The 13992-nt window shown below is 39.3% G+C and overlaps 1 protein-coding gene across 2 annotated transcripts; it reads left to right on the top strand.

Annotated features, from left to right (window-relative positions):
* The first annotated feature begins 1645 nt into the window (after window positions 1-1645).
* LOC127228892 (serine protease FAM111A-like) lies at window positions 1646-13912 on the top strand. Of its 2 annotated transcripts, XM_051193998.1 has the most exons (5): window positions 1648-1813; window positions 2679-2750; window positions 4016-4083; window positions 6320-7232; window positions 13569-13912. In XM_051193998.1, exons 3-5 carry the CDS (start codon window positions 4042-4044, stop codon window positions 13583-13585), a joined length of 972 nt encoding a protein of 323 aa, XP_051049955.1. In that variant the 5' UTR covers window positions 1648-1813; window positions 2679-2750; window positions 4016-4041; the 3' UTR covers window positions 13586-13912. The 2 variants fall into 2 exon arrangements, with proteins under 2 accessions (XP_051049954.1, XP_051049955.1); XM_051193997.1 differs by lacking the exon at window positions 13569-13912 and having other exon boundaries at window positions 1646-1813; window positions 6320-10821.
* The last annotated feature ends 80 nt before the right edge of the window (window positions 13913-13992 follow it).

The following is a 13992-nucleotide window of genomic DNA, read 5'->3' as shown; positions in this document are numbered from 1 at the left end:
AGTTTAACCTCTTTAGGATTTTCAGTCCTTTATAGATAAAGTAGGATTAATGATGTCATATCTTAGGATTGAACAAACTATGTGAGGCTTTTTATATGAAAAGCACTTAAAACATGGTATGGCATAACACATACCTACTCTGTTCATCTGTGGATTATGTGTTCTCAAATAGATTTTTTTAGTAATTCCATGAGAATTTCATAACTAATGCCATTCCCAGGCATTGTTTAGATGGTGAAATATTAAAGACTGGTTCCTCTTATCCTTAATGGTCTTTCTTTTTCTAGTGTTATTTGGCACTGTTAAAGTTTTGGATGTTTTATTTAAATTATTCATTTGTTTGAAAGATACAGAGGACATACTTCTTCAAACAAAACTCAAATAGTAACCTAGGTTCCTAACTATCACTTTAGATAAGCTTTCTTGAGTTCTTGTTGATATCTTTTTACAACTTTGTTTCCACATTTAACTAGCTCCTTTTCTACCTGTTTTCCCATAGTTTACCATCCTCACCTCTATCTTAAAGGAGGTCCAGATTTTAGCATCAAGGTAAGTAGACTATATTTTTGAAATCCTTAGCTTTACAAGGAACTGATGTTTGCAATTGAATTGTGTCTCTGTTCCAAGCTGTGGGCTTGGACACATCAGCCCTTAAGCTGGAGGAGATACTTTCACCTAAGGCAAAATCTACATAGGACCCACTTCCCATGCAGTTGTGGAAGTTAGCAAGCCGAGATCATTTCTGGCACATTATTTTCTTGAGATTTCTTGAAGTGTGTCTATACATACTATTTTTACATTATAACCATAGTAGACTCAGCCATTCTATGTTCTGAGTCACATGGTGATGTCTGCTTAGACACTGCCTCCTTGTATAGTGGGAATATTATATCACTGAAACATTCTCAGACACTTTTATTCTTTCTGTTATGGTAGATGGGTATGGGGAGCACAGTTGTTAAACGATTTCATCTATATTAAATAAGCGTTTAATTTTTTAAAATTACTATGATGTCTGAAACAAAAAGGAGAAAAAGCGACATAGACTGATGCTTGTTTCGAAAATTGATTCGTGACAAGCGTATTTGGTCTGTCACCTCGATCCTGGATCCTGAGTTGTCCTAATTCCCATCTTCCTGCTGATTCAGCAGGCCGCAAAGGACCCTCTGCCGCGATAGATGGCGCTGCAGAACCAAGAGTCTTGACTTCTCCGCCCTAGCCTTGATGATGAGGCAATCAGAGTTCAGCTTCCTGCCTCCATCCCGAAGTAGGTGGTTCCCGAGTGCCCAACTCAAGGCTGCACAGTAGCAGGTTCCTGGCTTTTCGCGCGTTTTTCAAGCCCCGCCCAGTCATATCTTTTTGGGTTCTGTGCCACTTTGAGACAACTCTAACCCCAGATAGACAAATCTGGAAAGTAGAACTGACATCGACCCCTTGCGCAGCCTGGTTGGTCTTGCCTTGGATCTCACAAACTAGGGATGAGAGGGCAAGGTGGCCAGGATGGGAGGTGGGGGGTGGATTTAGAATAGGGGTGTCGCACGGCTGGCGATTGGCTCCGCGGAGGCTGTGTTCCACCTCACAAGCTTCGCAGAAGCCCAATCCACGAGTTGCCAGCCCCTAAAGAGGCGCCATTAGTTACTTAGTTACGCGCGCTTTTTTTTTTTTTTTTCTTTCCTTTTCTGGCAGTGAGGCAGTTTTGTGAATGGAGGTAAGCGTCCTGCCGCTACAGAAGCATGAGTGACAGTTGAATTTGCAGAAAACTCAGCTCTTTGTGAGGATTTGTCTCCTCACCTCCTGGCCGACCTGAAGCCTGGTAGGACTTGCGGGCAGTGGGACGACACAGACAGAAAAGCCTCCAGCATTTTTAGTTCAGAAAGTGTCGGGGGGGGGGGGGGAGTGAGGGCAGTTCCTTTTGGGTGGTGTCTGAAGTTCTTGGGTGAGTTAAAGAACAAAGCCAAAGAGAAAAGATGTAAAGGTGTTTTTTGTTTGTTTGTTTGTTTTTCCCAGTGCTCAAGAAATAAGGCCTCTAGAAAAGAAAAAAAAAAAAAAACAAAAACAAAAAATTGGTATCTGTAAAATCCACTGTTCTTTTTTCTGAAAATGCCTCCTAAAATGAACCAACCCGCGTTTGTGAGCTGCAAATAGTCATCATAAATGTGGTTTCCTGTCTGTGCTTCTCCCCAGTATAACAATGTAGGGAGTAGCTGGCAGAAACTACCTTCTTTCTCAGGCAAGGTCAGCATGCTCCAGTGGTCCAGTCACATGTACTGGCCTAGCAGGTCCCTGAGTAACTCGACTCTGAGTTAACTATGTTACCTGTTAACATCATCACAAACGCACCAGGCAGTAGTAATGTTCTTCCAGGAATTACAACGTTGCAAGTCCCTTTGATATTTCAGTCGTTTTCTCAAAGATACAGCTACTGTCTTTAGTAGAAAATATCAAAGATATTTCTTTGTAGCCCTGACCTCAAAATCTTAGGTTTAGTATACCCACAGTCCTCATCTGTTACCATATCCTTACCATTCCTCCACATTATAGTCCAAGTTACACTGTAGTTTATAATACGGGATCCCTTTGTCTCTCCTCAACCTAGCTCTTCTACTGCAGCAAGACCAAACAGTTGTTAAGTAGCTATCACCTCCATGGCAATAAGTTTAGTTTGGTTTTATCAACAGGTTTCTGGGAGGCTACATTGGACATTATCAACCTCCAGCTACAACAAGTGTGTATGTACTCTGTCCCCAAAGGTAAGAAAGGCATTATTGTGTTAGATTTTTTTCAGTGTGTTTTTGTTGTTTCATGAGTTCTTAATTTTCTTCCTACAGGTAAAGGTACCTTTTAATACATCCTTCTATTACCAGATTTTGAAATGTCTGTATGTTTATTTAAAAATTTCTTTGAGGCCATTCCCAGGCAGCAGAGAAACATTTGTCTTTAAAAAATTGTAAAGGTGATATGTGTACCATATTAATATTTGATGTGAACAAACTGGCATTGTTATTATGAGAAAAAAAAACTCCTGAACTTTTAGAGATGGAAAGTGATATGGTTATAGTCTCAGTGTCTCTGAGTGTAATCGATAAAATTAAAAGTGAGTGTGGGGTTCAGGGTGTTGTCCATTGGTAGCTTTCTTGCCCAGCACATGAAGCCCTGGTTTGGACCCTAAGCATCATATGAACCTGACATGGTGCCACATAATTGTAATGCTAACACTTGGGAGGCAGGAAGATTAGAAGTTCAGTTTTCAAGGCCAGCCTTAGCAACATAAGACATTTTCTGAAGAAGAAGGAGGAGGAGGAGGAAGAGGAGGAGAAGAAGAAGAAACAATAAATTATGGGAATGGTGTTTAGAAATTCACTGTAACTAATTCTTTTCTCTGTTTGTATCCCCTTTCTGTTCTGTCCATTTCTATTGGAAAGTATTCACACATGCGCGCGCGCGCGCACACACACACACACACACACACACACACACACAATCAAAGTAACAAACAACACCCCTCACTAACAAAATAAACTCTAAAGTAGATATTATGTTTCCTGATTATCACTTTAGAAAAACTTCAAGATTTTTTTTTCCCCACATGTCCTTCTAAATTTCTTTCATTCTCAGGGTACTAACCAGTTTTTTCCTGCCTATCCCCCTGTATTTTAATCATCCTTCCATGCCCTCCTTAAGTGAAGACCAGATTTTAACATCAATGTGAATTTAAACACTCTGCTGGGCTCCCCAATTGCAACCCTATGTTGGGATTTGCATCTGCTCTTGGCTGTTTACTCTGGTTCCTGACACACAGTACCTTGCTTTGATTGCTGGTGGCTCTGCTTGATGTACAAACTTTGCTGTGAAGTTATCACCCTATGAGAAGCAAGACTGAACAGAGGGGAAAGGTGGGGTGTGGGTCCTCAGGAAATACTTCCCTCTATACAGTATACATCGTCTATGAAGATACTTGAAACAATTTTCAATTAGCAATTCATCTGAGCTACCTGTTTCATGTCTAATCCATCAGGCATATCTCACAGAAGGTCCTAGTTCATGCAAAGAAAAAATATGGAGACCCTGCACTATTTTTCTCAGGTATGTCTACAAATACTGCACATTCATAGCAGACTTAGCCACCCTAGGCCCTAGGTCACAAGGTTCTTCCTGCCAAGAAGCCATCTTATTGTGTATTGGGAGTATTACAGACTTTTCTTGTCCACTTTCTTCTTTCTAGTTTGGAGGATGGTACTGAAGGAGGGAATCGTAGAACAGATGTCATCTGTGTCAAAGTAGCCTTTAATTAACAACAAAAACCAAAAAAAAAAAAAAAAAAAAAAAAAAGTCAATGAAACAATAAAGAAAAACAGATCAGATGCATTTTGTTAGATTAAACTGGGAAAAAGCAAAGTTCCCTAGCATGGAACTATCTTTCTGAGTGTGTCAGATTTATTTAATTCTAAGAATCTGTCTGCATAGTGCTTTGTAGTTTATAGAATGACTGTAATTCATTCTTACTATAACCCTGTTAGGCATGTGAGAAGGACTTGCTTCTAAAACCTCTGTTGCATGTGTGGATCTGTGAGGTCTCCTCCCCGACTCAGTGACATGACTATAAAGGGCTCCCTGATTGGAGCAGAAGGCTGAGAAACTTAGATCAGCCCCTCCCCCCAACCCCTTCTCTGTTGTTTTCTAAGAATGCACAAGCTCATAACCACATCCACATCCACAACCTCTTCTTTTCTCTCATATGCACCAGGCCAGGCATGATGGCATGTGCCTGTAATCTGAGAACTCTGAACAGAGAAGGGAGGGGATCATAATGAGGACAGCCTGGGGTACAGTGTCTTAACAATCAAAACAGAACTCTTAGATACATATCTAGGGCTTCTGCCATGGCTGAGGGAATGAAAGCATTGAGGTGCAAACCTAACCTCCTGATTTAGATACCTGGAATGTAAGAAGAGAATTGACTCCACACATTTGTTCTTTCCCCTCCAAATTAGGGGCACAGCATGCTTCAGGCCTACATTCACACACTAATGGTGGTTTTAGGTGTCTCTGTTGAATAGTCGAAGGTGCATCCTAGCTCTTTCAAGTGGTGAGACGTGAATGTTTTTCGGTGTGTTTAGACTGAAAAGACATTCTTTGAGACTTCCCACACAAGCATCTTTAAATTTGTATCACCATATGTTGTTTTGCTTTAACCAGGGTATCAGTGATGTTACTCAAGGTGACAGGCTTAGTTTTCACCATGCTCCACCACTGTCGTTCCCTTTGTCATGGGTGACATCATTGGTATGTGAACCGTACCTGTTACACCAACAGTGAAATTGAACCTTTCAGACATGGGAATCAGATGCCTTAATTTTTAAATCATTTTCTCAGTTTTGATAACTTCCCTTTAGCTCCTTCCCTCTTCCCATTCTTGGTTTTAAGATAATGTCTCATAACATGGATGTTCTGAATACAAATTTGCAGAACAGAACACATAGTCTAATGGAAAATATATTAGACTGGGCTTCAGAAACTCACTTCCTTATTGGTTACCCTGTGATTAAGAAAGGCACTTAGCCGAAGTCCTGGTGAGCTCATAGGGACGACACAGCAAGCACAGGGCCAGCATGGGTCTGCATCAGGCCCTCTTTATATACCACTGCTTCCGGCTTAGTGTTTGCAAGGGATTCCTGAGTGTGCCAATGAGTAGGTCTCTGATTCTTGTGCCTCCTCTTAGGCTGTCTTCCTTCTGTTTGTTGTATTCAATTCTGATGTGTTGATCTTTGTTCCATCTTCTTGTGTTATTTTTAAAATGCGAAAAAGAACTTAGAAAATGAACATTACATACTTGATCTTCTCATCTACTGGACAGTGGCATTTTTGTTGTTGTTGCTCCTGCATATTTCATGGTGTTTGAGAACTGACATGAAAAAAAGCAAATCGTGTGAGTGTTTTTGTGGTAGATGCTGGTTAAACCAAGTTATCGAGGATCCATGAATATTGTGTACTTGAGGCCAACCTGGGCTACAGATCTAGGTCCACAGTAGCCATGGCTATTCAGTGAGACCCTGCCTCTCAGTTGTGTGTATATATGTGCAAAGAAATTACAAAAGAATTCTAAGCAATGTGTTGTGCTTAAAAATTTTAATCTACCATTTAAAATAATAAACAAGATGCAAATGAGACACTTTCTATTGGAACTGGTAGATTTTGAGACATCGGGATGAGTTATGCTCCTTCTGCCTGCTTATTGAGAAAATATGACATGTATTATACACAAAAATATCAGGGATACAGTTTTAGCCAGTTTTCTAAAGTGTCTATTATTTCTCTTTAGGTTCCAAAAGAACAAAATGATCCCATAATTTCTCAAATGAAAATGGAATGTAGACAAAGACCAAAGGAGGTGACCATGGACCAGGAACAAAGATCACATTTGGAACTAAAAACTCCACAAGTTCAGAACTCTCCCCAAAATAGGAATATTACCATCACTTTTGGTATAAACCATGCAACCCATGAGATCACAGATGAGGAGACAGCTAGTTTATATACAGCAATGAATACCCTTGACCCTGTCAAAAGAGAGATAGAAAGACAGCGAGGCAAAGAAATGCTGGTGTGTGGCATAAAAGGAATAGAAGGCTACATAAACCTTGGCATGCCCCTCCGTTGTTTTCCAGAAGGCAGCCATGTGCTCATTACATTTTCCAAAACTGAAAGTGAGGAGAAAGAAAATAATTATCGCTTTGACTACTCACCTGCTGAGTGTGTTATATTTTACATACATGCAGTTGGGAACAGGGAACAAAGGATTCTGAGAGGTAGGGAACTTCACCAGGAGGGGACCAAACTCTGTGTTTATGGCTTCAAAGGAGAGACCATCAAGGCCACTCTGAGGAAGGATGGCAGGTTTGATTCCTTTGTAGAGCATGCCCATTGGAAACTCATTAACCATGACACCATCATAGAAAACACCCAGCCAGTTGATGTGTTACAGGGCAAGCTCTTTCAGATTGATGTCGAGAGAAAGGAGAGCCCTTGGGTGGCAACGGCAACTCAGCAATCTGAGGTGGAGGGCAGAAACTTCGAGTTAAAAGGATACATTGCGAATTTGTACCCCACATTGAAAAGAGAACGGGAAAAACTGAGAGCATACATCAAGGAAGAAAGTGAGAAAAGAAAGGAAACCTCTTTATTCAAAGCACATAGAGAAAACTTCAGGAAGGTGACTCAAATCTCCACCCCAGGTAAAATCTTCAAACTCCTTTCACAGCTCAGTGACTCAGTTGGGCTCATAGTTTGGAACAACAGTGGGAACAGGGGTAGTGCTACTTGCTTCCTTTTTAAAGGACTGTACATTTTCACTTGCCGGCATGTAATAAATGACATTGTAGGGGAAGGCATAGAGCCAAGTAAGTGGGCAGATATAATTGGTGAGTGTATAAGAGTGACATTTGATTTTCATGTGTTCCCTGCAAAGGAAGACAGCTATTGTTCTGTTGAACCTTGGTTTGAGGTGTCTGATGTAACTCTTGACTATGCTGTCCTGAAACTGAAGAAAAGTGGACAGCACATTCCTATAGGACTCTGTAATGGAACACCTTCTGGATCACTTAGTGAGTTTATATATATGATAGGTCACCCAGAAGGAAAGTATAAGGTTATTGATGGTTGTACTGTGATACCTCAAGATGAGCAAAAGAGGAAATGTGAGGCCATTCAGGGAAGAGAAGCAATGGGTGGCAGTGATCCTACACCATATATCTATATGTATACCCAAAGAAGTTTCCAGGAAAAAATCAGTGAACCTGGTTTGGTTACCATGGATAACACTTTATATTGTGGGTCTTCTGGGTCTCCTATATTTGATGCTAAAGGGTCACTTGTAGCCATGCACACTGCTGGCTTCATTTGTGAGTATGCAAGTGGTGTTTCCAGTGTCGTTGAATTGGGCTCTTCAATAAAACACATCTTTGATGATATTAAACAAAAACATGAAAGATGGTACAATGAAATTTGTGTATTCAACAGGAAATACTGAGTCTAGAACACTGAGGACTGAGAATTCAGTCAGTTTTGTACTATTAAGGCAGTTGCTTCTGTATTGTTTTTCTGTAGGCACTGACAATATTTTTACTAACCTTTAAATGCTGTTTTCTTTCATAAACAATTGATGTCTTAGTCTAGTTCCTGTATATACCACCCATTTTTAATTGAAAACAATTATTTTTGTACAGTATATTTTGATCATGGCTTCCTCTCCCCCAATTTCTTCCAGATCGTCCTGGTCTTCCCACCCACCCAAATCTGTGCCATAATTTTTCTCTCTCTTATAACACTCATCTAAAAAAATAAAATAACATGAAACAAAACAAAACAGAATAGGACCAAACAGAAAAAGAGAGAGAAAAAAAAACGCAGAGGAACACACATTAACATACAAATTAATAGTATAAAAAGTATAAAGCACATAACACCCAGCTATAAGCAAATGCATACCATATTTGTCTCTTCATGTCTGTGTTACCTGAGGGTGACTTTGTTCTAGCTCTATTCACTTACCTGCAAATTTCATGATTTGAAGATTTTTTTTTAACAGCTCAATGACATTCTATTTGGAAATATAGCACATTTTCTTCCTCCATTCAACTGTTGATGAACATTTAAGCTGTTTCCAACTGATCATGGTCGATCAAGTGTTTCTGTAGTAGTATATAGAGTTCTTCAGGTGTATGCCCAGAAGTGGTACAGCCAGATCCTGAAGTAGACTTATTCCCAGCTTCCTAAGGAACCTCCATTACATTTTTTCTTAGGGCCTGAACAACCTTGCACTCCCACCAGCAAGGAATAAGTGTTTCCCTTACACCATATCCTCACTAGAACGAGCTGTCATTTGCTTTATTGATCTTGGCCATTCTGACTGGATTAAGATGAAATCTCAAAGCAGTTTTGATTTGTATTTCCCTGATGACTAAGAGTGTTGGCTATTTGAATTTCTTTTGAAAATTCTCCACTTAGATATGTACTCCATTTTTAAATGGGTTATCTGTTTTCTTGATATACAGGTTTTTTTTTTTTAAGTTTAGACATAGATATAGATATGAACCCTTTATCTGATGTAGTTTCTAAAATCTTTTTCCATTCTGTAGCCTCCTCCTTTGTCCAAATGATGGTGTCCTTTGCTATATAGAAGTTTTTTAAGTTTAATGAGGTCTCATTTATTAATTATTGTTCTTAGTATATGTGCTATTACTGTCATGTTCAGGAAGTCTTTTCTTGTACCAATGAGTTCTTTACTATTCGCCTCAGTATCTCTGTCTTTATGTTAAGGAGGTTGATCCATTTGGAGCTGAGTTTTGTTCAGGTTGATAAATATGGATCTATTTGCATTTTTCTACATAGATACATCCAGTATCACTAACAGTATTTTTTGACAATGCTGTATTTTCTCCAGTGTATATTTCTAGCTTATTTATAAAAACAAAAACAAAAACCAGGTGCTCATAAGTGTGTGGACTTTAATTCTATCCCATTTATCAGCATGTCTGATTTTATGCCAATACCATGTCATGTCATCTTTATTACTATAGCTCTATAGTACAGGCATAGTGGTCAGGCATAGTGATATCCTAAGTTCTTTTATTAGTCAGGAGTGTTTTTATTATCCTGGAGTTTCTTTTGTTTGTTTTTCCTGGTTTTGTTTGTTTGTTGTTGTTGTTGTTTTCCATATGAAGCTGAAAACTGCTCCCTAAATTGCTTTTGGTTATACTGTTTTTTCTGGGGTGGGGGGTTGTCATTGTTAATTTTTTTATATCACAGAAACAGAATGGAACCTAACTCTAACACCCAGACATTCACCTCTTGAGTAAACTCATCAGCAGTATTGTTCTGCTTAGTTATGAACTAACCTAGTTGATTACTAAACAAAGCTATCTGTCTCCAACCATCAACTGCTTAAAGGGTTCTAAAGTATTCATCTTCATAGGAAAAATGTCAGAGGTGACAGTGGAGATTTAGTAAGGAAAGAGAAGTTGGCAGTAAAATGGTGAGGCATTGGTTAGTTTGAAATAATTGTTATCAATTCCAGGCAGTGTATTTTGACCATATTTATTCCTATTTGTCCCAGATCCACTCCCATCTTTCCACCTACCCAACTCTGGTCTCTTCTCTTTTTATATTTAGTAATCCACAGATTCCCACCTTTTCTGCCCATATACTTCTAAATGTGGGGCCACTCACTGGAGTGTGGTTTGCTTACCAAAAGCCACACCCAGAAAACTGACCCTGACTCTCCTAGAAGCCATCAACTCTCCGTAGCTCCATAGTTAGGATTGGGGCAGGGATCAGTTAATTCTGACAGATTCTTGGGTTTACTTACTAACTATCAATACCTGTCTTAGTTGGGGTTTCTATCGCTATGCTAAAACACCATGAGCAAAAACAGCTTGGGGAGGAAAGGGTTTATTTCAGCTTATAGCTTGTAGACCATCATTCAGGAAAGTCAAGGCAATAACCTGGTGGTGGGAATTGAAGCAGAAGCCAGGAGGGAATGCTGCTGACTGACTTACTTATTCTCAAGGCTTGCTCAGCTTGCTTTCTTTATAATTCAGAACTACTTGCCTAAAGGTGCCATTCCCTGCAACAGGCTGGGTCTCCCAGTATCAAAAGTTAATTAAGAAATATTTCAATAAATGAGTCCTGGAAGTACAGTAATAATTTCTGAAACAGAAACATCTACATGAGCATCAATGTTGTTGATATAAAGACACCAGTGGTAAATATGCACGTGTGTTATTTTGTACCTGGATGGAAAATAACATCAACTAGATAATGTGCCCAGGCTGTTTTTGTTTGTTTGTTTCTTTTTTTTTTTTTTTTTTTTTTTGCTTTTCTTTTCATGTGTATGGAGTATATTTTGTCTGCACATATGTCTATAAAAAGCCAAAAGGGGACATCATATCTTCTGGCACTGGAGTTACATACGATTGGGAGCTGTCATGTAGATCCTGGAAATTGCCAGGTCCTCTTGAAGAGCAGGCAGTGAGTACTTTTAATTAATGGGCCATATCTCCAACCCAGTTTTCTCTTGCTTTTAATTTTATACATGCCATTTCTTTCTAAACATGCTTGAGCCAGGGCCTCTTCCCAACAAGGAGATTCTTCATACATTTAGAGCACAATTAATCAAATTTTATTAACTTCTCAAAGCACACATACTTTCTTTCCTTTGACACCCTGATTTCATAAATGATTTTGAAAGTTTTCACACCTTAAGTTTCACTGTGCACTGTAAATTTCTACTGGATTTAGCAAGTGGGTAAAGTCACACATTGGTCCTTAGATTGCCATACAGAAGTTTGGCTGCCCTAAAAGCCTGTGATTTGTCTGTCTCATTTCTCCCTTTTGAACCAGTGTGAACCAAAGATTTATTGTGCTCACAATTTCATCTATTCCAGAGTGCCATATTATACAGAATCATATACTATGTAACCTGTTGGGACTGACTCATGACTTCTATATTTTGTTCTTTGACAGCTCATTTCTGTTTGTCATTGATAAATGTTGGATGAATTTATCACTTAAAAAGATTTACTCACCTTTTAAGAACCTCATAGTTGCTGTGGTTATTAATAAAAACGCTAAAGATCTCCGTGTTTTGGTTATCTTGACGATATATATCAATACTAATGACTAAATACCAGTTAAAGGATGTGGTTGATGGATTCGACACTAAAACAATATTTAACTTTGCAAAAATCTGCCAAACTTTCAAAGTACTTGTAATTTTGCATTTCTTATTCTCAACAAAAGACATACTATTCCAACCTCCTCCACCAATTTGGCATTATCATCTTCCAGGTTGTGGTTTGTGTGATTGATTTGTACTTGAGGTAATCAATATAACTGGGATGTCTGGAAATCTTCAAGGATTACCAGGGTTTCATTTGTTTGTTTTGTTTTGAAGAAATTGAGAATGTTTGGGGTGAGATGGGATGTAATAGGGCTAATAGGGCTACTACAGATACTCTAGGCATTAGGGGCTCTTTGAGGAGGAGAGGGGTAGAAGATATTTCTAAACTGCAGCTGGAGAGTGTCAGCCCAAAGCAGAAGAGGGAGAAAAGACCCTGACAGAAGTGAAGATGTCTGAGGACTTGCTGTGACTTCTTACCATGACACTGACCACTTATGGAGCAATCACAACTACATTACTTATAAGTAAGATATTGTAATGCTGTGTCTCATGTCCCTGACTCGAGTAATAATGTCCACCACTAGGTTTCCACTTTCCAAGATGCCCATACATGTTTTTCGTTGGCAAATGTTAGCCCCAAAAATACAGGAATCTGGGGAAAATACTCTGTATTTTGAGGACTACTATTGCTTATAGATAAGAAGACCTTATGTGTTACATGCACACAAACACATAATCATAAATTATCATTTTTAATGTGTTGGTGACAGAGATTACAACATCTTACAACTTTACTAGCCACTGATGCTAAACCATTTATGGATTCTCTATCCCACAAGTAATGCTCTTTAAAAAAATCCAACTGTCAATGTTTTTTGTCCAGCTAAAATAGGTGACTTTTCATCTGTCCTGTTTAACAGATGCTGCCATCATAGAAAAGTATGCTTAAGAGTGTCATATTACAGACTTTGATGATCACCCATGGGAAGCAACACCTGATGGGAGATGCCATTGTGTATATTTGTTTCTCATACTGGTTAATGAATAAAGCACTGTTGGCCAATAGGAAAGGAAGATAGGAGGGACTAGGAGACAAGGAGGAAAGAGGAAGGGGTAAGGAGGGGTCAAGATGGAGAGTCGGGAGAAGGCAGAACCACCAGCCGCCTCTTGCTGGTAAGACCATGTGGAAATACATAGAAATGGGTTGATACTTAAGACAGAGCTAGCCGATAAGAAACAAGTAATGGGCCAACAGAATTATATCAAATACAGAGTCTCTGTGCATTATTGGGGCTGGCGCAGCAGCGGGACAAGACCAGGCGGCGGGCGGAAAAACATTACTCCTTTACAGTGGAGTGGGGTGATGGTGGAGGGAGTGGGACCATGGGAGGGAGAGGGAACTGGGATTGATATGTAAAATAAGATTGTTTTTTATTTAATTTTAAAATTTAATTTAAAATTAATTTTCAAAATGTCATTAAAATTGGGCACAGGTATAAAAATTTTTCCTTTTCTACAATAAACTACCATATTTCCATTTTTGCTTATATTCTCTGTAGACATTCCAAGTGAGACAAAGACATTTCTATTTTCTCTTGATTCGTTTTATTAATGAGTTAATTTTTTGAGGCAGGATTTCGGGTATTCCAAGCTAGTTTCAATCTTTCCATAATTACAAGGTTGACCTTGAATTACCTTATATCTCTGTGTATGTGTAGCTGTGTCTGTGTGGCATGGGTGTATATCTTTGGGTGTGTGCATATGTACGTGATTGAGCATATATGTCTATGTGGGCACAGATGTGTTGTGAGTGTGTGGAGGTCATATGCCAGCATCAGGTGTCTCACTCATTTATTTTTCACCTTAATTTTTGAGTCTGTTTCTCTCACAGGACCTGGAGATTACTGATTTGGCCAGACTGACTGTCCAGCAAGCCCCAAGATTGTGCCTCTTTGGCTTCCTCAATGCTAGAATTACAGACAAGTTCGGAATCAACTGGGTTTCCCTGTGTACTAATTATTCAATCTGCTGTTATACTCATGCAGTGAACACTTTCTGGACTGAACCATTTCTCCACCCTTGGAACTGCTGCTTCCTCACTTCCACAAGTTCTTGAAGCTCTGACCCCCTTGACTTCCTCCCCCAAGTGCTAGGAATATGCCATCATATCAGGTGTGTGAGGGGCCAGGAACCAAACCAAAACTCAGAGCATGCTAGGTAAGCATTCTACCAAGTGGACTTCATAGTCAGCTCTCCAAAGGATGTATTCAATTCTTCAACTTACAAAAATTTGGTTTCTTCATGACATTTTCATA

Source organism: Phodopus roborovskii, unplaced genomic scaffold (assembly GCF_943737965.1).
Source record: "Phodopus roborovskii unplaced genomic scaffold, PHOROB, whole genome shotgun sequence".
NCBI classification, from domain to species: domain Eukaryota; kingdom Metazoa; phylum Chordata; class Mammalia; order Rodentia; family Cricetidae; genus Phodopus; species Phodopus roborovskii.
This window is presented reverse-complemented; position numbering and strand designations above follow the sequence as displayed.

Coding starts and splice junctions, on each gene's coding strand:
- LOC127228892 (XM_051193997.1), top strand. CDS start 4,042: ATGCAAAGAAAAAATATGGAGACCCTGCACTATTTTTCTCAG. Junction 4,084..6,319: donor CCCTGCACTATTTTTCTCAG/GTATGTCTACAA, acceptor ATTTCTCTTTAG/GTTCCAAAAGAACAAAATGA.